This window comes from Mesoplodon bidens (genome assembly GCF_964165515.1).
Source record: "Mesoplodon bidens genome assembly, chromosome: 15".
NCBI classification, from domain to species: domain Eukaryota; kingdom Metazoa; phylum Chordata; class Mammalia; order Artiodactyla; family Ziphiidae; genus Mesoplodon; species Mesoplodon bidens.
The window spans coordinates 36,645,096-36,665,961 of record NC_138171.1 but is presented as its reverse complement, the minus strand read 5'-3'; the positions used below and the strand labels follow the sequence as shown (position 1 = coordinate 36,665,961).

Here is a 20,866-nt window from a genome sequence, read left to right as displayed (position 1 = left end):
GTGTCATTTAGCATGTGCTGATGTATCGCAATGAGCATATAATGAGGCTCAAGTTCTACTGCAAGTAGATGCTTCGCCATCTTGGGCCTAATCAGTTCTAACCAGTTTATGTCCTCAGAGGCTATGTCATTCTTTTAAAGTTTGTGCCCTGCCCGCTTCCTTTCTCAGTAGTGTCAACTGAAAAAAGAAATGCATAACCTAAAGGTTGAGAGTTATGTTTTATTCGGTGGACATACTGAGGACTTCAAGCCGGGGAGGCAGCATCTTAAGTAACCCTGAGAAAACTGCTCTGAGGAGGTGATGGGGAGCCAGGATATATAGGAGTTTTGCAACAAAGGGCAGGTAGTCTGAACATCAAGAGATTACTGTTAATTAAAGAAAACCAGATATCTCAAGTTAAAGAATTTAGCGCTTTTCTTTGTATGGGAAGATGTAAGAGTCTGGGCTCACCAAAATCATTCCTTTGATATGTACCTCAGCTATCTGGGGCCAGTATCCCGTGTTTTCACATCCTGAGTTTCATCAAGCTGCACCCTTGGGGGTGGCTGCAGTCTGATGATGGCTAGCTGGCAGATATTCTTTGTTTCCTTCCTGAGTTCCCTCAGGGCTCACCGTTGGGGGCAGGGCTGCAATGGCTGACGGCTGCGACATCTTTTGTTTACTGACATGGCAGACAATATTTTATTTCTCAGTAGCATCCTTGGCCCAAACTTTCCCAGGATGACTCAGATGGGTGAAGGGGCATCATTACTGTCATTGCCTTCTATTCCTCTGCAGTTAAAGAGGCCCCCACCCACTTGGCCTGGACAGTCAAGGTTGGTGTGGGCCTCCAGCAAATGACATTTTCTCACCCCAGGTCTCAAAGCTTAAGTAGGAAAGAGTCCTTCACGGGAAGTGGTGGGGGAAGCTCCAGATTTCCTTGAGGGCTCCTCAGCTGTTCCCCAGCCTTGAAGAAACAGCTGGAAAGCTGTTAGGGCTTCAGTAGCTAATCTGAGACCCCAGCTCCTGTTGCTTCAAACTGCTCAGGTGGGACTTTTATGCTAAGCTGTAGTCTGCAAAATATCAACCAACCAAAACCGACTCATACACTTATCCCTTAAAGTTCCTCTCATACCTGTGTTGACTGAAAACAAAACAAAAACAAAAATGCACAACCTAAAAGTTGCGAGTTATGTGGGATTTAAAAAAATATATTTTTAAAATTTTAATTTATTTATTCATTTTTTGGCTGTGTTGGGTCTTCGTTGCTGCGCGTGAGCTTTCTCTAGTTGCGGCGAGCGGGGGCTCCTCTTTGCTGTGGTGCTCGGGCTTCTCATTGCGGTGGCTTCTCGTGTAGCAGAGCACGGGCTCTAGGTGCATGGGCTCAGTAGTTGTGGCTTGCGGGCTCTAGAGCGCAGGCTCAGTAGTTGTGGCGCATGGGCTTAGCTGCTCCGCGGCATGTGGGAACTTCCCGGACCAGGGCTCGAACCCGTGTCCCCTGCACTGGCAGGTGGATTCTTATCCACTACGCCACCAGGGAAGCGCCTTATGCGTGATTTTTTGGGGTTTTGGCCGTGCCATGTGGCTTGTGGCATTCTAGTTCCCTGACCAGGGATCGAACCTGGGCCCCAGCAATGAAAGCGCCGATCCCTAACCACTGGACCTCCATGGAATTCCTGCGAGTTGTGGGGGTGGTTTTTTGTTTGTTTTCTGGGTTTTTTTTTTTGGCCTTACAGCGGCAAGCGGAACTTCCTCGACCAGGGATCAAACCTGTGCCCCCTGTGGAAGCTCAGAGTCTTAACCTCTGGACCACCAGGGAAGTTCCTGCGAGTTTATCGGGGACCTTTCTGAGGACAGTAGCCTGGGAGACAGCCTCTCAGAATGCTCTGAGGAACTCTTCCAAAGAGGTAAGGGAGGAGCCAGGATACGAAGGAGTTTTTTGCTGAAAAACAAACAAAACACATGTAGTCAAACGTCAAAAGATTACGGCTAATCTCAAAAGACAGACATCTCAAGTTAATGATTTCAGCAATCTGGGCATTGAAATGATTCTTAGATATGCATCTTAACTATCTAGGGCTAGTATCCTGTTTTTCTCCATCCTGAATTCCCCTCAGGGCACACCGTCAGGGGCTGATGGCTTGATGGCGGCAACATTCTTTGTTTATTGAAATGGCAGGCAACATTTCTTTGTCCCCACCAGCATACACTTGCCGCCTCCCTCCTCGGCCCTCACCCAACTGCTCCCCTAACAAGAACCTCACTGGGCTACAAGCCCACCTGGTAAACCAGCAACAACCCAACCAGGAGTCTTGTAGCAGCTTGCCTTGGCAGGTGGATTATCCATACACAACAGTCTAGCCCAGGGGAGGCTTCTTCCGCCTCGGCTGGCCACACCTGCCCACTAACCCAAGGCTCCATTCTCCATTCAAGGGCCTCTTGCCATGTATTCCAAGGGCACATTTCCAAAGAGGGATCAAGGGGCAAAGGGAGCAGAGAGGAGAGCTCAGGGTTCCGGCTTAGCCTAGACAGCGATGTCTCAGAACCAAAAGAGCTACCCCCCGCGTTAGGAGCATGCGTCAAAACATGCCCGCAGGTGAGCCCAGGAGAGGACCTTCCCGACTCACGCATGCGCAGAGCCACCAGCTCCTCTCCCTCCGGCAGGCTTTTCTCGCGCCTGCGCAAGATCCTCCAGACCGATAGAGGGCAACAAGCCGATCCTCACATGGGTTTGGCGCTGCCGGCATAATCCGGAAGCAGCCGCTAACCCGGAAGTGGTCGAGTTATAATAGGTCGTGTTCTGGAGGTGGTGGCGGCTGCAACTGAGGCTTGGGAGGCTACTGCGACGCTAGGATGAACGCGCCTCCCGCCTTCGAGTCGTTCTTGCTTTTCGAGGGCGAGAAGAAGTAAGTGGAACCGGCCTGGGTGGGAGAGGGTCGCGGACCCTCGACCGTCAGCGCCCGCAGGTTCTGGGGCTTCTCTGCCCGTCCTCTGCCGGGGGGACAGAAGCAGGTTTTGCTCCAGCTCCACAGAGCGCTTCACACTTGAGTCTGCCAAACTTAAGACAGTCCTAGGTGTTGGTGAGTCTCCCCATTTTGCAGATGAGGAAACCGAGCTTCAGAGAGGTTAAGTAACTTTCCCAGGCGCTCAGAAAGTGGCCGGTCTGTATTCGAACCCAGTGTGTCTGGCTCCACAGTCCTTTTCCTTTGGGATCTGGTAGCCCCCCTCACTCGTCTTCCCGCCCACCACCTTTATCCTCTTTGCTGCAGCCAGAATGATGGCTCTGAGACTCACACCGGATCTTCATTTGCCGGTGTAAAACCTCCAGTGACTCCTCATTGCCTGCAGGTGAAGGGAAATGTAATCCAGTGCTCAGATAGCCTGGGCTTGGCTCCCGGATCCCCCACTTAAGAACTCTGTGCCTTTGGGCAAGTGACGATCTGCCTGAGGCCCACTTTCCTCATCTGGAAAATGGGCTTATTACTGTGTTCAATAACAGAATTTTCTCTAAGGGGAGATTAAATTAGATAATTTATGTAAAGCACTTAGTCCAGGGCTCAGCACAAAGAAGACCATCTTAAACGCTGGCTTTTCCTTCTCTTAACTGCCTGGTATCCAGGGCTCTGCCCTGCGGTCTAGCCCCTACCAGGCACTTCAGTCTCCCTTGAGAGCAGTGGTTCTCAAGTGGGGGCCATTTTGCCCCCCAGAGGACTTTGGCAGTGTCTGCATTTTTGGTTGTCATAAAGGGGATGCTCCTGGCATCTAGTGGTAGAGGTACTGCTAATACCCCACAGTGTACCAGACAGCCCCCCTACAGAAAATAATTTTCTGGCCTAAAATGTCAGTGGTGCCAAGGTTGAGAAGCTCTGCTTTAGGAAGAAGGAGTAATCCAGAGGTGAGATGAGGGTCCCATAGAGCCAGGCGTGGCTGGGTTTGGGGTATAGCCACGGTGCTACTCTGAGTCACAGAGGACGTTATGGGATGAAGAGATGGGAAAGTCTTGCAGGAGGAGGTGGGACCTGAGCCTTCCTTGAAGGGCAGGGTTTAGAAGCCCCGGCCCTCCCCACCAACCTGTTGCCTCTGCCTCTCCCTTAGGATCACCATTAACAAGGACACCAAGGTACCCAATGCCTGTTTGTTCACCATCAACAAGGAAGACCATACGCTAGGAAACATCATTAAATCGTAAGTTCCAAGTCAAAGGCTTTTGGGGGTCATGTTGCTCTTTGAGAGGCCAAGCTCAAGTTCCAGGAGATGTTCTCAAGTCTCTCTGAGCTCCAGGAAGTCCTTCTGGGTGCTGGCTCTAGGAATTCACACATCCCAGTACCTTTTCTTCAAAATGACAGTGACCAGTATCTGTTCACGTAGCCACTTTCCTGTGTTGGCTCAGTTATCTGACTAAAGGAGGTGAATGTGCAGCGAGCCACGGGAAAGAAGGCCCGCTTGGGGCTCTGTGCTCAGAAGCATGGAGACGCATTCAGCTTTGGCCACCCACGCCGCCCCCATTTGTGACAGTGACCTCAGTGACACCTGGCATTCTAAGATGTATGTGCCAGAGATTGTAACTTAGTAGAATAAGGGAAGGAGGTGGGAGAGGGCCTCTGTGATCATCCGGTGCCCTGGTGGGTTCCTGATAATTGGATGGTGGGTGTTTGCACCAGTGAAGTCCTGGCCTGGTAGGTGGCCAGCAATAGGATTGGCCGGAGACTTGTCATTTCGCTGCTGAAAAGTGCCATCAGTGAAGCCATGCCTTTCCCAGGTTTGCGTGTTTGAGACCGTGGGCAGGAGCGTGTCTGGTCGTCTGGTGTAAGTAGGGGGCGGAGCTGCCCATCTTCTGTGTGGACGCCTCCTGCCCAGCGCCAAGCCCAGTGCACCCAGGCTTTCCTGGGGCCCTGCTGCCCCCCACCCTCCCCCACTGCGTGAGCCCAGTGTTCCCACCTGTGCCAGCCCCCCACACCCCCCCCAGTGCTCACACTTCAGGGAGCTGATCTGGAGAAAATCCCCACGCGCCCAGGGCACAGCTCGCGATTCAGGCTTCACTTCCGCATAGCCTCGCGGACCAGGACCCCATGTGTGTGGACGGCAGCTGCCAGCCCGCATTGCCCAGAGGATTTCCGTTTCCACTTCATTAAGTGCTTGGAGCCTGGGGCTTTCTACCCCTGCTGCCTTTATTTGCTGTGCCAGATGCTCTTTGGGGAATGGGAATGGGGCTTTTTTTTCCTGGAACACTAGCTGGATTTTTACTGCCTAGGGAGGTTTCTTTGGGGCCGTTGAGGGTCCCTGACGTCTCCTGAGGGAAGAGGTTGCTGGAAACCGTGTTTACCAGGTAGGGTCACTGATCCTCATGGATGTAGGTGTGTGTATGGGAGGAGTCCCCACACGCTGTATCTTCTTCACACGTCTTGGACATTTTTGCAGGGGCTGTGGGGTGGTGACCACGACATCACACAACACAAACAACTAAAGATCGAGAGCAGCTGCATTTGCTTACAGGCCCCAACCCAACGGGAAGAGCCTTGGTTAGAAGACCTGGAAGGCCACAAGGGGCCAGAGCCCCAAGGGCCCTAGGCTCACCCCCCACCCCCACCCTGCCCATCCCTGTGTCTCAGGCAGCTGCTGAAGGACCCACAGGTGCTGTTTGCTGGCTACAAAGTCCCCCACCCCTTGGAACACAAGATCATCATCCGCGTGCAGACCACACCGGACTACAGCCCCCAGGAGGCCTTCACCAACGCCATCACGGACCTCATCAGCGAGCTTTCCCTGCTGGAAGAGCGATTCCGGGTGAGGGGCTGGATGTGCCAGAGGGGCTGAGGTCCGTCTGGACGCCAGCCTGTATGGCCACAGCTGCAGTGTACTCATGCCCACACCTAGGACGATCCCTGGGTTGTTTCCTCTGATTTATTCGGTGGGAGAAATGGGGGCTGAGCGGAGGTGATGAAAGAACGGGGGTGTACACCACAGCATCCAGGAAGTGTGGACTGAGGGGTCATGGAGGTGAGGCCTGGGGCCTGCTGTCTGCACCCAGGGGTAGGACCTCACCCAGTGCCCAGGGTCTCCCTTTGTGCTCTTGTGGTCCCCGTGGAAGCAAGGGGCCTGCTGCCTGGGGCCGTCCCTCCAAGACTCTTCCCTGTGGTGCCGCTGCCCTGTGGTTTGTCTGTCTAGGGGGCAGCTCATCTTATCGTGGGGTACCACCTTCAAGAAGGCCAGATGGGTGTGGGCACATCTGCTCACGCAGGGGGCTTCAAAGTCTAGACACAATTTAGAGTGGGAAAGACCCACGGCTTGTCAGACCTTCAGTCTGTCAGTCATAGGCTCACCAGGAAGCACGTCTGCTCCCCCGCCTCCCTGCCACCCCAGGCAGCAGGAGCTGTGCTACAGGGAAGTCATGGTGGGGTGGGTAGGGCTGGCTAGAGGGTCCTTGGGGGGCTGGCTACCCAGTGCCCGGAACCGTTTGGGGCCCCTGGCCAAGGTCCTGGCAGCCCTTGGTCAGGGAGGCTGAGGGTACATTCCCAACATCCTCACCTGGCCATTCCAGCTCAGGGCGCCCCCTCCTTTCTCCCCATCAGGTGGCCATCAAAGACAAGCAAGAAGGAATCGAGTAGTGGGCTGCACCCGGCCCTTCTCCAGGTACCAGGTGGACAAAAGCACTTCCTTCAGCTGTGGGCCTCCTTGTAGAAAGTCCCTCACCCCTGACCCAATGTGTCCCATATATAGAGTCTGTTTTACCTTCCTAATAAAGTGTGGCAGGAAAAGACCCAGCTGTGGGCTGAAGCAGAGGTGACTTCACAGCCCTGGGTCAGTCCGGTGGGGGTGGAGGACCTGTTCCGGAGCCACTCGCGGGCCCCATTTCAGGACTGGCCCAGGGAGCCAGATTTCTGTCAGAGGGTGGCAGGAACAAACTCATTCTGGACGAAACCTGGGAACCTGGGGCTGCCCGGTGGCGTCTCAAGCAGAAGGAAATGAAAGCTCATGTGCTTCCAGGCGTCCCTGCCCTAGGAGCCTCAGCTGCCGGGCCTGCCTGCCTCACTCAGCGGGGGACACCTGATGGGGCCCACAAACAGGTCCCCCCAGGTTTCTCTTACATAGTAGACTTTAATAAAAAATAGTCACCGATAAGAAGATCCCCCTCACGACCCCAAAAGCTGAGTAAGTTGCGTCCCACAGTCAAGGCTGGTTTCTCCTCCAGATGGCGACAATGTTGGAGTCCGTCAGTGCCGTGAGGTAGGTAAAGGTGGGGTCGGCCACCACCGTGTTCACCATGGTCCTGCTCACTATCTGGCCCAGGGCCCGGGGCTGGGGCCACTTAAGGATCTGGAGAGGGGAGAGAGGGTGCCGGGCTCCTGCTTCCTGACACGGGTCCCCGGGCAGCCCCAGCCCCGGTGGGGACAGCAGTGTGCGTGCCTACCTGCGTGGGGGCCTGCGGGGCGGCCGGCGGCGGGGGCCGCTGTGCCACGAGGGGCCTGACGTCGTAGATCCACACGTTGCCCTCCTCGTCCCCGCAGAGCACCATCCCCTCATCTGCCAGCACAGAGATGGGAATCTGAGGTGGGGCGGAGCTCCCAGAGGTGCAGGGTTGGGGGTGGCCGGCAGGCGACTCACCAGGACAGGTGCTGAGTGAGAAGTAGGCGAGCTCAGTGGGTGACCACTGCAACCGGGCCAGGACCACGACGGCCACTGTGGACTGGCTGCCCCGGCCCTGCCACGTCTGGCTCCAGCTCCACAGGCAGATAGTGCCCAGGCTACTCCCCTTGGAGGCTGTCGGGGAGAATGAAGAACGGTGCCCGAGGGCCCCTCTCTGGGCAACTCGTGTCCCACAGTGGGGACCCCTCCGAAGCCCTCGGACCTAAACCCCAGCCCAGGGAGAAGTGACCCCAGAAGGCCTGTCCAGGGCCCATCTGGGTCCCAGGAAGCCAGACTGTCGCGAGCTAAGCTCGCTCACCCACGACGTCCTCGTTCACGAACGCCAGACCATCCACTCTCCGTCCAGTTGCCTCAGAGCCCTCGGGGAAGACGAACTCCACTTCACACACCCTGTGGGGCAGTGGAAGTGCTGGTCAGCCAGGAAGGCTGCAGGAAGAGCTGCACACAAAGGGCTGCTCGCTCATTCAGACGCCTACCGGGCACTTAACTCTGGGCCCTGCCTGGGTTCCAGGCCCTGGAAGGGGGAGCCAGCACCTGAGTGTGCCGAGTCACAGGCGGTGGCAACTTAGGGGGCGCAGGGACATGGCCAGGAAGGGCTCCGGAGTGAGGCAGTGCTTGTGAGGCTGAGTGAGGTGAGCAGTTCACTGGCCGAGTGGGCGCTTCTAGGCCCAGAGACTGGGCGGGGCGGGGGTGGTTTGCTCTCACTCTGAGGACAGTGGGGAGTGGCTGCTGAATGTTTCCAAGCTGAGGGCTGGGCACACTGCTTGCAGAGGCCACCCAGCAGCTGCCCGGAGTCCCGGAGCCAGAAAGGCAGCCGAGTACCAAGCACGAGCAGCAGACACACCTGAGACATGGGGGAGACGCCACAGGACCTGGGGACCAGGCAGGGAGGGAGGAGGCAGGCCCAGGGCTTGACTCCCAGGTGTGGCAGGGGGACGCCACCAACACATGGCTGGACAACCGCCACGGTCTGAGGTGTCACTACAATTCCCTTCTGCCACCTGCCCTAAAATTCTTCCCACGCTATTCCCTGCGCTCAGGATAAAATTCAAGATCTCACCAGGGCCTACAGGGCCAGTCTCCCCTGGCCCAGGCAACCTTGCCACCTCACCTTGCGCCATTCCCTCCAGTTCTCCAAGCTGTGGCCAGCTCTCCCTGGTCAGCCAGCTGTCCCTGCCACTGGCCCTTTGCACTTCCCCCGTGTGAGCACCCTTCCTGCCTCTGCCCACCTGACTCCCTTGGGACCCATGGAGACCATGAGCCTGAGGACCTGTCCATCCGCCACTGGTCACCTCAGAGTCCCTTCGGCCTCCCTGCTCTTGGAGCACCTTATTCTCCTTCCTCTGTAGCTGTCGTCAGTCACACTCTGGGGGGTTTTAATGTCCATCTCCCCCACCAGGCTCGGGCCCCACAAGGCCAGGGGACCCCTGCTGAGCACTGTCTCAGGCCTTCCAGGTGACACAGAGGAGCCACAAGCCTCCACCTGGCCTTTCTGGACCTTCTCCTGGCCCAGCCACCATCCCGTTGTCCTCCACTAGCCCTGGGGTGTGAGTTACTGTCCCACTTTGTGGATGACAAAATCATGTTGGACAGAGGAAGGTCACACTGCTGGTGAGTGGCAGGACCTGGGCAGTGACAAGGTGATCAAGCCTAGAGAGGGAACGGACCTTTCCTAAGAGACGGGCAGGAGGTGGGGACAGGACAGCTCTGTGAGGAAGCCCGTGAAAACAGCCTCTGGCTGCCCAGGGCAGGGGGCGTGGTGTGGGCATCACTGCAGCAGGCGTGCCTGGGGTCAGACACCTGGACTGGGGGCTGCCCAGCTCCGAGGACTGGATTTCAGGGCACCCCTGCCTGTTCTCACCTCCTCTTCTGAGGCTGGTCCAGCCGCACGTCCCAGCAATGGCAGCCGCCCTCGCAGCCGGCCAGCAGGTAGGCATCCGGGCAGGAGGCGACGGGGCAGAGGCGCAGGGCGATGGAGGTGGTGTCGAGTGTGAGCAGCTGGCTGCCGGCAGGTGAGGGTGGGGCGTGAGGCCACAGACTCAGGTGTGCACCCCCCCCCACGCCCACCCCACAAAGTCCTGCCGCAAAGCGTCACCTGGCCTGGAATTCGTAATCGTGGTTGGGCACCCCGATGTCCCACAGGATGATCCGCTTGTCATAGGAGGCCGCTGAGGAGGGGATGGGAAGGAGAGAGGTGGCCCTGCTCCCTCATGCAGGCTGCATCCCAGGCTGACACTGGGGCCCCAAGGCAGGGAGGGAGGGCCACGGCTGGTAGAAAGCCTCTAGGGCCTACCATCCTTATCTTGCTCTAACCTACGTGCCCCACGCCAGGCAGCCACGTCCCCGCAGTCTCTGCTCAGATATCCCTCTCATCACACCCAGAGGGCCAGGGGAATCCACCCAGGTCACAGACGTGGCCCAGGTTGTCAGAAACCTCCAAAGCCACAGAGCAGGTTGGGGGAAGAGACAGAATCTGAAGCCTGGTCAGTTGTCCATGAAGCCTCAATGTTCCTACCGGTCTGCGCTGACCTCGGCAGCCAGTATGAGGCCCACCAGCCACAGGAGCTCCCTGCCATCCCAGGAAGGAGTCCTGAGGCGTCAGGCTGCAGGACGGGTGCTAAGAGAGCCCCGGAGGTTCGGGGAGGGGGTCTTACTGAAGAGGTGGGTCTCGTGTATGGGGCTGAAACAGAGAGTCGCAATGGCCTTCTTGTGGGCCCGGATGAGCCCGCAGCAGAAGCCGGCCCGCACGTGCAGCAGCCGGACCAGGCCCCGCAGGCCTGCAGCTGCCAGCACGCTCCAGCGCTTCTTGTGGCCTGCCTGTGTGACCACTGTCAGGGCTGTCCAGGCCACTGAGAAGAACTCCTGGGGAGGGAAGGGGAGGGGTCACCGGGGGGCAGAGCTACACATGTGCACACACGTGCAGGATCAGGCCCGGGAACAGGAGCCCAGCATCAAAGAAAAAGGTCACCTGGTGAGTAGGTGGCCGAGGCTGGCCCCCCGACCCCAGTGCTCCTACCTCAGGAGCCAAGGCTCTGCCTGCCACCCTGCAGAAGCAGGGCCCCGGCACTCACCTCACCAGGCGCCTTGTACTTGTGCAGTACGATGCCCGTCTGGCAGTCGATCACACACACGGCCTCCCCGCCACACGTGGCCACGGTCTGGGACATGGCCCCTGCCTGCCCTGTTTGAGAGGTCAGCCTGGTGAAAACGTTCTCTGTAAAGTCCCCCACTGCAGCCCCTCCTCCTGACCCGGAGGACGCTTTAAGCTCTCTGTCCCTCCCAATTCCCCCGTCCACCCAGGCAGCCCCCTGCAGGTGGTATTCCCAGGCCCCGTGCCCAGAAAGCTTGCTCTGCTTGTTCCCTGTGGCCCTCGCCCTGCCTGCCACCCAAGGATGTACCCTCGTCCCAGGCTGGCTCGAAGGCGCAGGCCCAGAGCTGGGTCTCCAGGTCACGAGGGCTGTTGTTCTTGCTGTGGCACTGCAGGAAGTGCAGGGGCTCCAGCTGCAGGGCGGTCTGTGGGAGCAGAGGGGGGTCATGGCTGCCCCAGGCCTTGCTCCCATCACACGCCCCCTGCCACCTTGCTAGCTCACCTGGCTGCCAGCAGAGCCCACGGGGCTGCCCTCCACCTGGGCCAACGGGGAGGTGCACACCCGCTTGTTGGGAGAGAGGTTGACTGGGACATCACCTGGCCGCTTCGAGACCACTGGCCTGGCCTGTGGAGGAGGGGGCGGGGGCAACCCGAGGGCCTGGGGACCATGCGCCCATCTGCCCAGGGCTTCCTTCCTCCCCATCAGAGGCTGGACTGCACCCTCCCATGGGTACAGGAGGCCAGGGGTACCAGGGTCAGAGGGAACCAGCTCGAGCATAGGAGGCCATCTCCTGGGCACACTGCCAGGACGCCCCGCTTCCCTAATGCCTCCCTAGGCAGGAAGGGCCAGGGCAGGTCCTGGGAGCCCGGGAGCCCCATGGAACCACTCACCCTAGGCTCCTGGATAGCGGTGGCTTTTGGGGGCCTCTCTGAGATGTTTGCCTCATGCACCTGAGTCCCACCAGAGGCCACCAGCTCCTCAGAGATCATCCGCACCTGGGTGGGGCCAGGCCATCAGGAAGCTGAGCACATCCTGGGGGCCTCCAGCCCCTCTCCAGACGCCCAGTCAGAGGGTGCTTCCCGAGCTGGGGAAGAGTCCTTCCAGCCCATAGGGCTTCCTTCCCTGACCTGCCCACTCCCCACATCCCCTCATGGCCAGAGACCTCCAGGGCGGCTCAGGCTGTGGCAGCCAGGGAGGAGCTGGGAGAAGCGACTCCCAGCACAGTGGGGTGAGGACATACCCTCCACTGGGTGAAGTCGCTGAGAGACTTGGGCCCATAGCGGACATCTCTGACGGCAGATCTCACAAAGTCTGCCTGGGCCTTCTCAGCCTCCTCCTCTGGGCTCAGTGCGGCCATGAACTTCTCCCAGTGAGCTGTGACCTGGAACGAGAGGGACCAGATTCAGGCTCAGCCCACCCCGGCTCTCCTGGACCTTCTGTGGCACCTCTGCCTCTAATCTCAGGGCCAGAGCTGTCTCAGCTGCAGGTTGCACAAACCCAAGCAACACAGAGGGAGAGACAGCCCCTGAAGGGAGGAGCCGGCCCAGGGTAAAGTCACCGTGAAAGCATCCCAGCTTCCCCTGCCAGGCCCTGCCTGCAAGGTGGAGGGCAGGACCTCCAAGGACAAGAGGCCAAGCGCCACAGCCAAGCTCAAAGCAACAGGTCAGGCTAGGGGCTCAGGGCCACTTGGGGTTGGGACAGAGAGCCCCTGTAACCCCCCTTGGTGTCCTCCAAATGTCCAGTTCTGTCACTCACTCCTCAAGGCCCCCAACTGCTCCCAAGCACCAGAGACACCACCCCGCCCCTTACCCTGCTGGTCAGCTCCCGGTTCAGGTTCTCCACCTGAGAGCAAGTGAAGGAAGCGTCCTTGCCGTTGACCTTACGGAGCTTGGGCAGGAGGAAGGAAACTTTCAGGTTGTCACTGACCTGGGGGATGAGGGAACAGTGGCTCGGGGTCACCCCAGCCTGTGGCTGAGCCCGAGCCCCCAGGGTGCTGGCCTGGGATGCGGGCCGCCCACTTACTGTCAGAAAGGGGTTGCCCTCCAGGCTGAGCTCCTCGAGCTGTGGGAACTGGCATAGGACACTGACATCACCCAACAGGTTGTTGGCGCAGCGGAGGATGCGCAGGTGGGACAGGCCCATGTTGGCGGGCAGCGTCTCCAGTTGGTTGTTGGAGAGGTCCAGCTCTTGCAGCTGCTTCAGGCGGCTCAGGAGCTTGGGGTCCAAGTGCTCTGAGAGCAGATTCATCCCTGACAGGCTGGGGAGAGGGCAGACAGGGCGGGCTCAGGGGGCAGGCAGGCCTCCCACCCCTCACCCATGGCAGCCCAGGTTGCCTCCGACGGCTTTTGCACCTGACATTTCTCCTGCGTGCATAGCCGATCCGCAACATTCCCCCACTTACTTTAACCCTGTCCCTACTTTATAACTTGGGGCAGCTGGCCCCCTCCGGGATGCTTTTCCTGATCCTCTAGGGGGGCTTTCTGTGCTCCCCAGTCCTCTGTAATTCTCTCAACAGGTTGCTCCATATTCTTTCTGCAAGACTGTCTCCCTAGCAGCCCGGAACCTCCTCTGAGGTAATGCCGCTCCGGGCCTACCCGACCCATCTCATAACGAGAGAACGGCGTTTGTCCCGAATGATTAAAGACTCTGTCGAACCGACAGGGTGATAACGGGGCCGGGCAGGGAGAGAGGAAGGGTCCCAGGCTTTCTTCCCGACCGTCCGCCGACCCAGGCCCTGATGGAGGGCGGTGTGGCCCCGGCCCTTACTCCAGGCTCCGGATCTTCCCCAGCCGGTCGCACTTGGGTCGCCCCCGCTGGATCAGCAGCCGCACCGAGAGGGGGCCCATGGCGAGGAGGCGCGGCCCGCGGGGACCTGATCGGCGGCACGCGAATCCGGTGCTGGCGCCGGCGGTTGTCCGATTCCAGGAGGTGGCGCCGCGCGAATCCGTCGGCGGCGACGACCGGAAGGAAGCGGCCGCGCGGACCTCGTGCCCTGCGCGCGCACTACAACTCCCAGCGGCGCCCACGGCCCCGTGCCTGCGCCCTGGCTGCCAGGACGCGGCGATGGCGGCTGCGGCTGTTGCGGCCCCTGAGGTCCTTCGGGAATGCGGCTGCAAGGGTATCCGGACCTGTCTGATCTGCGAGCGGCAGCGCGGAGCTGACCCGCCCTGGCAGCACCCCCCGCAGGTGAGGGCTGGGAGAGGGGCCGCGCCCACAACTCCATTCTTCATCCGGGGAAACTGAGGCCCGGGTTGGCCGTGAAGACGGGCTCCTTGATCAAACCGTGTCAGCGGCCCTGGCGATGAGGGCGTTGCGGGGTGAGGAGATGAGGGCTTTGAACAGTGGGCCTGGAGTGGGAAAGGGGCTGGGACGTGGATGCAGTCCGACCACAGCTCACCTCTGGAACCTGGGGGGAGTCTGACAGCAAACGTAGCCCCCCCGTGTCTGGGGCTGGGAGCTTCACGGGCTCGTGGTTAGACGACACGGAGAGAGTAGGGGCTGCTGAAAACCAGGGCAGAGGGCCCCAGAAGGCCTTGGACGGAAACGGGCAAGGAGGAAACTCATTCCAACGAATTAACAAAAAAGGACTCAGAGGCTTTGAGCGGGGCAAGGGCCATCCAGCTGGGCCAAGGCCTGGGGAAGGTGGATGATGCTTCAGGTGAGGGAGATGAGGCCGGTGGGGCCTGACCACGGAAGGCAGGCGGGACTTGTTCTGAGGGCCATGGCGAGCTCTTGAGGGTTTTAAAGGAAGTTACCTGTGAATTTTAGAAAGATCCTGGGGAGGGGAGGGGTGGATAGGAAGGAAAGGAGGCTGGGAAGCCAGTAAAGAAACTGTCACACTGTCCGTGATAAAAGCTCAGAAGGTCCTGTGAAAAACAGTGGCTGTTCCTCAGAAAATTAAATGTAGAGCTACCATATGACCCAGCAATCCCACTTCTGGATATGGTCCCCAAAGAATTGAAAGGGTCATGAAGAGATATCTGTACACCCATGTTCATAGCAGAGTTACTCGTAATAGCTAAAAGGTGGAAGCAGCCCAAGTGTCCACGGACAGATGAAAGGAAGAACAAAATGTGGTCCATCCGTACAGTGGAATATTATTCAGTCCTAAAAAAGGAAGAAAGGAAAGTCTGGCACGTGCTACCACACAGATGAACCCTGAGGACGTTATGCTGAGTGAAATAAGCCAGTCAGAAGACATACTGTATGACTCCACTTATGTAAAGCATCCAAAGTAGTCAAATTCATGGAGACAGAAAAGAATGGTGGGTGCCAACGGCTGGGGGGAAAGGAGGGGGAGAGGTGTTAATGGGTACATTTAGTTTTGCAAGGTGAGAAAGTTTTGGAGATTGGTTGTACAACAATGTGATATACTTAACACACTGAAATGTGCACTTAAAATGGGGCTGAGGATCAATTTTAAATGTATAACGTATATGTGGTTGTATATATTTGACCACAGTTAAAAACTTTCTTAAAAAAGAGTTTTTCAGACCTTGCCAAAGGTCTGAACTGTGCCCATGGCCGTGGGTGTGGAGGCTCAGGGCACCGCGGGGGTAGCATCTTCCCAACCTGATGGCTGAGGGACAAGTGAAATGTACGGGATGACTCCTTAACTTTCCGTGTGTCCCATGTGAGGTGCCAGGAGACAGAGACATGGTGGTTCAGGGTTGGGGTGTGGGTGCTGGCGATGCCTGTAGAACATAAAGCGGGAGGACGCAGAATTCACTGGGCAGGGAACACCTCAGACTGCCCTGTAGATCTGACAAAGTCCTGGCCAACCCAACCGGAAGCTCCGGAGCAAAGACGGCCTGGTAGGCAGTCCCACGTTGGGCAGAAATGGCCAGGCCTGTGCTGGGTCACTGGCTGGAGGCCCAGGAGAAGGGTGGCCTCTGCTCAGAACCAGAGGCAGATCCTGAAGGCCCTGCCACAGAAGGTTGTCAGCCTGGCACTCCTCTGGGTGACTGGCAAGTTCTTCTCTGTGTTTTTCCCCAAATTTTATGTACATATGTATGTATGGGGCCATGCCACTCAGCTTGCGGGATCTCAGTTCCCCGATCAAGGACTGAACCGAGGCCATGATGGTGAAAGCACCTAATCCTAACCACTAGACCACCAGGGAACTCCCAGTTTTGCTCTTTTTAGATGGGAAATTCAGGCAGTGCCAGTGGCTTCCACAGTGCAGGGCAGGCCCCAGAGACACCCACACCGCAGCCGGAAAGGGCTTCTCCCTCTGGCCTCCCAGCATGTGCTGCTCACCTCCTGGGCAGGCCTGTGGCCTTAGCTGTAGGGGAGCAGATTTCTCCAGCTCCTGGTCAGGGCTGGCTGCCTTCACACAGTCCTCCCCTTTAGCCCTCACCAGCCTGGGGAGGGCAGACAGTGCCCCACAGCGACACAGGAACAGTGTGGCCTCGGAGGCTGTGCCCCAGCTGTGCAGCCTCGGGCTAGTTCCTTAACTTTGCTGAGCCTCAGTCACCTCATCTGTAAAATGGAGGATGAAAGAATGGTTCTGCATACTCTTTTCCCTTTTACAGACGGGAAAGTGAGAAAGGCAGGGGCTGAGGGCCTTTCCCAGGAGGCGGCCCTGGGCAGGGGTCCCGCCTCCCTCTAGACTCTAGCTGCCTCCCAAAGTGCTGCAGGGGAGGGTGCACTGCTGGGTGGGGCTGCTTCTCGGGGCATGTGTGCGGTGTGCGGAAGGGCTCCAGTGGCTCCAGGACCCCTGTCCCCTGTCTTTTTTTTTTTTTTTTTTTTGCCACACCAAGTGGCATGCGGGATATTAGTTCCCTGACCAGGGATCGAACTTGGGTCCCTCGCAGTGAAAGCACCGAATTCTAACCACTGGACCGCCAGGGAATTCCCACCCCTGTCTTTCTTTTGCAGAAAACACACCGGTTCATTTACTACGCCGACACCGGCTGGGCTGTAGGGGCCGAGGAGTGCGACTTTGAAGGCTGGGCCTTCCCCTTCCCAGGCGTGACGCTGATCGAGGACTTTGTGACCCCGGCGGAAGAAGCTGAGATGGTACGGCTGATGGACCGCGACCCCTGGAAGCTCTCACAGTCCGGGCGGCGGAAGCAGGTAGGCTGGGCCAGAGCTGGGCCAGAGAGGGCAGTCACGCTACGGGGCCGTGCCGGGCTCCCAACCCCAGAGCCCCTTTGCTCACCTCCCTCTCAGGGCCTTCCTTTGCAGCCACCTCTCACCACTCCCCAGAGCCATTAGGTGACAAGCTCGCCGACCGGGGCGGGGGTGTGGGGGCGGGCAGGGCTGCTGAATGGGGTGTGTTGGGAAGGGGCAGGGCCAGGGGCCTGGGCATGGCCTGCTTACCTTTCCATAAGGTGGGGCTCAAAGGCAGATGGCCACTCAGCTCTCTCTGCCCTCTCCCCAGCTGGCCTAGTGCTGGTGACCCTCACAGAGGGTTTCTCAAAGGCTGCCAGTTGCCCCCCATCCCCCTACCCCCCATCCAAAGTTCTCCCCGTCAGTTTCTAGTCTCCCCAGCCCTCTTCCCACTGATACTTGGGCCTCCAGATCCTGAACCTTCCCTTGCCAGGGATCACAGTCCCCTCCTCCCTGGGTCCGCTCCTCTCCTTTTCTGTTCCTCATCCCCAGCAATCCTCGCCCCCTCCAGGACCTGCGAAGCAGCCATCGGCCACCTTTCCACATTCCCTCCCCCTCCTGTCATGTGTCCTCACCCATCTTCAGTCCTGTGACCAGCTAGTACAGGCACTTGCTCAGGTGCCCCTCGCCCTTTCTCCTCTTACTTGGCCAGGCTCTTCCCGCTCACCCAAAGCCCTGGTCGGGTCCAGCACCCGCGCCCCCTGCTGGTGGCCGCCCTGGCTCTGGCTCTCCATCCCGAGCCGGGCCCTTCCCACTCGGCAGGTCGTTCGCTTTGCTGCCCTCCTTCCAAACCTCTCCTTCCCCTCTTCCCTCCCCACTAACGACTGGGCCTCTCTGAGGGAACAGGTGCATCTACAGACGTTGCCTTCTCGCCTGTGCGAGGCTTCTTCCCGAGCCCCGCTCCAGCTGCGCGCGGGATGCTGCCCCTCTCCTCGGAACTCCTTGTCCCACATCGCCCCCTTCTGCACTCAAGGCTGCTCTTTCCCACCGGCCTCCCAGTAAGCTCTGTCTCTCTCGTCTCTGCAGCAGAGCTCCTCAGAAGAGCTCTCCGTTCTCTTCAGGTCCTCTCTTCTGGCTGCCGCTTCACCCACTCAAAAACTGCCTCCATTGCCCACCTCCTGCCTAAAGCCAGCGGCTGGTTCTCGGGCTCAGTCCTCAGGCCTCTCCTTTTCCTTCTCCAGACACTCCTTACTGATCTCAGTGAGGCCCGGCCCCGCACGTTGGTGAGTTTGGGGCTCCCGCGCTCGTACCTCCAGCCCTGGCATCCCTAAGCTGAGCCGTGCCTCCATCTCGGCAAATTCCATCTTTCACCTGCTCAGGCCAGAAACCCTGGATCTTTCCACGTTCCTCTCTTTCATTGGTAATTCCTGTCAGCTCTGTGTTCCTTCAAAACATATCCTGAATCTGAGAACACACCCCGCCTGCCACTGCCACCACCTGCCTCTAGCACTTCCTGGGCAGCCCTCGGTCCTCCTTAGTTGGTTTCAGTAGGGAGGAAGTGATCCCACCGACATCTGGTTGGATCAAGTCACTGCTCTGTTACAGGCCCTCCAGGCCTCCCATCTCAACGTAAACACAGAGGCCTTACCATGCCCCAGAAGGCCCTGCACTGGCCGCCAGCCCGACCTTTGTCTCCAGTGCTGCTGTCTGCTGTCCCCACAGCAGTCACCCCCGCCTCCTGGGTTCCTCGGAGTCTCCTGGCCGTGGCCCGCCTGTCCCAGCCTTTCTGCCTGCTGCTGCCGAGGAGTTGGAGTGGCCCGCAGGAGCCGGCGGGGCCCCACACTGGGCCCCCGCACTGGGCCGTGTGGAACAGGGAAGGAGAAAGACTCCACCAGCAGATGGAGCCACCCTCCACGAGGCGGGGGCCCGAGGGAGCAGGGGTGCGGCTAGATGCCCCCCATCCCTCAGGCCACAGACCTGAGGTGTATCTACAAGGCTCCTCCCTAGGGTGTCTTTGTTTTGTTTTTTAAATAGAAGCCACCCACCATAAAATCCACCCATTTCAAGTGTATAATTCACTGGTTTGGTTTTCAGTGTATCCACAGTGTTGTGCAACTGTCGCCACTGTCTTGTTCTGGAACATTCTCATCACCCCAGAGGAAATGCATACCCATTGCCAGTCACTCTGCATTCCCTCATTCCCCAGCAAGCACTAATCTACTTTCTGTCTCTGTGGATTTTCCTCTTCTGGACATTTGTATAGCTAGGATTATGTAATACGTGACCCTTTGTATCAGGCATCTTTCACTGAGCATGACGTTCTCAGGGTTCATCCCTTTGCAGCTGTATCGATGCTGCATTGCTTTCGTGGCTGAATGTCATTCCGTTGGATGGACGGACCACTCTTTGTTCATCATTCATCCGTTGGTGGACACTTGGGTTGCTTCTACTTTTTGGCTGTCATGAATAGTGCTGCTGTGACTATTCTAGTACAGACTTCTGCGTGGACGTGTATTTTCAGTTCTCTTGGGTGTGAGGCTAGGAGTGGAACCGCTGCTGGGTCCTGTGGAGACTCTTCTCCCTTGTGGTCCTGAAGCCCAGTTGCACCCAGTGTTGACCAGATGGGTAACGCTGCCATGGGCTGGCCTACCCTGCCTTGCTCGGCTCCTTCCCGACTCCCCAGCACCACGTCCTGGGGATGCCGTGCATGGGCCTCTTGTCTCTAGCTCTGCTTCCTGGGGTACCTGGGCTGAGATGTCCCACCGATGCTTCACATCCCCCTCCCCTGCTTTGTTTTCCTCCTCAGCATTTACCGCCATCTGATGTTTGCTGTTTATATTTACCTCCTTGGTGTCGGCCTCCTCCTGCCAGAATGTCAGTTCCATGAAGTCTGAAATCTTTGCTGGTCTTGGTCACTGTGATTGGATTCTTCAGCCCTGGCGTGTGATGCCATTTCTGTAAACTCAGACAGTTCCCCACTTCCTTTTTGTCCTCATCCTTCAGGACTATGGCCCCAAAGTCAACTTTCGGAAACAGAAGCTAAAGACCGCCGGCTTCCAGGGCCTCCCCAGCTTCAGCCGGGAGGTGGTGCGGAGAATGGGCCTCTACCCCGTCCTGGAGGACTTCCGGCCCGTGGAGCAGTGTAACCTGGACTACTGCCCGGAGCGGGGCTCGGCCATCGACCCGCACCTGGACGACACCTGGCTGTGGGGGGAGCGGCTGGTGAGCCTCAACCTGCTGTCCCCCACCGTGCTGTCCATGTCCCGGGAGGCGCCTGGCAGCCTGCTGCTCTGCCTGGCCCCGTCCGGCTTCCCGCAGGCCCCGGTGGAAGGCGCGACGGCCCCCGGCAGGTCTGTCCCGTGCCGGGAGGTGGAGGTGGCTGTCCCCTTGCCCCGCCGCGCTCTGCTGGTGCTCATGCGAGCTGCGCGGCACCAGTGGAAGCACGCCATCCACCGCAGGCACATCGGGGCCCGCCGCGTGAGCGCCACCTTCAGGGAGCTGTCAGCCGAGTTTGGCCCCAGCGGGAGGCAGCGGGAACTGGGGCAGGAACTCCTGCAAACCTCGCTCTCCTTTCAGGGGAGACCCATGTGAGCCGCCTCCCCGGGGACGGGAGCTGGCGCTGGGCCTGGCCGGGGGTGCTGGCTCCAGAGTGGACCATTAGCCGGCATTGAAGGGGGCGCCCAGCCCGAGGGTCTTTCTCAGGTCTTAAGAGGAGACCGCTTGACACCCTGGTGCCCGGCAGCGCGAGCCCTGTCCGCAAGCTGGCTCGACGGGAACAGGCCTCAAGTCGGTCCCCTTTCACCTGTGCCGTGGCCACTTGCCTGGGTTAATTTGTCACAGCTTGAGGGCAGTGGCATACTTTGAGCTTAAAAATCGTTGGTACCACTTCAGGTCATTTTCTCCTTTATCTGTCTCTCTTAACAAGGTTGCCCGGTGTCCCAGCCTGCAGGCCCTTCATTTATTTATTTATTATTTATTATTTAATTTGTTTACTTTTGGTCGTGCCACGCAGCTTGCAGGATCTTAGTTCCGTGACCAGGGATTGAACCCAGGCCCACGGCAGTGAAAGCGCCGAGTCCTAACCACTGGACTGCCAGGGA

General features: G+C 58.5%; 3 protein-coding genes across 5 annotated transcripts; 2 read left to right on the top strand and 1 right to left on the bottom strand.

Annotated features, from left to right (window-relative positions):
- The first annotated feature begins 2,734 nt into the window (after nt 1-2,734).
- Nucleotides 2,735-6,740, top strand: POLR2J (RNA polymerase II subunit J). Its single transcript, XM_081255399.1, has 4 exons — nt 2,735-2,885; nt 4,075-4,164; nt 5,589-5,763; nt 6,549-6,740. The coding sequence occupies exons 1-4, from the start codon at nt 2,833-2,835 to the stop codon at nt 6,582-6,584; spliced, it is 354 nt and encodes a 117-aa protein (XP_081111525.1). The 5' UTR covers nt 2,735-2,832; the 3' UTR covers nt 6,585-6,740.
- Nucleotides 6,741-7,054: 314 nt separating this feature from the next.
- Nucleotides 7,055-13,678, bottom strand: LRWD1 (leucine rich repeats and WD repeat domain containing 1). 2 transcript variants are annotated; one of them, XM_081255398.1, is made up of 15 exons: nt 13,479-13,678; nt 12,735-12,969; nt 12,522-12,638; nt 11,953-12,093; nt 11,603-11,707; nt 11,214-11,336; nt 11,022-11,136; nt 10,695-10,804; nt 10,278-10,485; nt 9,719-9,791; nt 9,485-9,625; nt 7,922-8,013; nt 7,582-7,737; nt 7,388-7,500; nt 7,055-7,293 (listed from the first exon to the last, which is right to left on the bottom strand). In XM_081255398.1, exons 1-15 carry the CDS (start codon nt 13,556-13,558, stop codon nt 7,147-7,149), a joined length of 1,956 nt encoding a protein of 651 aa, XP_081111524.1. In that variant the 5' UTR covers nt 13,559-13,678; the 3' UTR covers nt 7,055-7,146. The 2 variants fall into 2 exon arrangements, with proteins under 2 accessions (XP_081111524.1, XP_081111523.1); XM_081255397.1 differs by having other exon boundaries at nt 7,388-7,737.
- Nucleotides 13,679-13,739: 61 nt separating this feature from the next.
- ALKBH4 (alkB homolog 4, lysine demethylase) lies at nt 13,740-20,651 on the top strand. Of its 2 annotated transcripts, none has more exons than XM_081257793.1 (3): nt 13,740-13,898; nt 16,593-16,790; nt 19,770-20,651. In XM_081257793.1, exons 1-3 carry the CDS (start codon nt 13,776-13,778, stop codon nt 20,355-20,357), a joined length of 909 nt encoding a protein of 302 aa, XP_081113919.1. In that variant the 5' UTR covers nt 13,740-13,775; the 3' UTR covers nt 20,358-20,651. The 2 variants fall into 2 exon arrangements, with proteins under 2 accessions (XP_081113919.1, XP_081113920.1); XM_081257794.1 differs by having other exon boundaries at nt 19,734-20,651.
- The last annotated feature ends 215 nt before the right edge of the window (nt 20,652-20,866 follow it).

Coding starts and splice junctions, on each gene's coding strand:
- POLR2J (XM_081255399.1), top strand. CDS start 2,833: ATGAACGCGCCTCCCGCCTTCGAGTCGTTCTTGCTTTTCGAGGGCGAG. Junction 2,886..4,074: donor CTTTTCGAGGGCGAGAAGAA/GTAAGTGGAACC, acceptor CCTCTCCCTTAG/GATCACCATTAACAAGGACA. Junction 4,165..5,588: donor CTAGGAAACATCATTAAATC/GTAAGTTCCAAG, acceptor CCTGTGTCTCAG/GCAGCTGCTGAAGGACCCAC.
- LRWD1 (XM_081255397.1), bottom strand. CDS start 13,558: ATGGGCCCCCTCTCGGTGCGGCTGCTGATCCAGCGGGGGCGACCCAAG. Junction 11,708..11,952: donor GCGACTTCACCCAGTGGAGG/GTATGTCCTCAC, acceptor GGCCCCACCCAG/GTGCGGATGATCTCTGAGGA. Junction 11,137..11,213: donor TGGGCTCTGCTGGCAGCCAG/GTGAGCTAGCAA, acceptor CTGCTCCCACAG/ACCGCCCTGCAGCTGGAGCC.
- ALKBH4 (XM_081257794.1), top strand. CDS start 13,776: ATGGCGGCTGCGGCTGTTGCGGCCCCTGAGGTCCTTCGGGAATGCGGC. Junction 13,899..16,592: donor CCTGGCAGCACCCCCCGCAG/GTGAGGGCTGGG, acceptor TTTCTTTTGCAG/AAAACACACCGGTTCATTTA. Junction 16,791..19,733: donor AGTCCGGGCGGCGGAAGCAG/GTAGGCTGGGCC, acceptor CTGTAAACTCAG/ACAGTTCCCCACTTCCTTTT.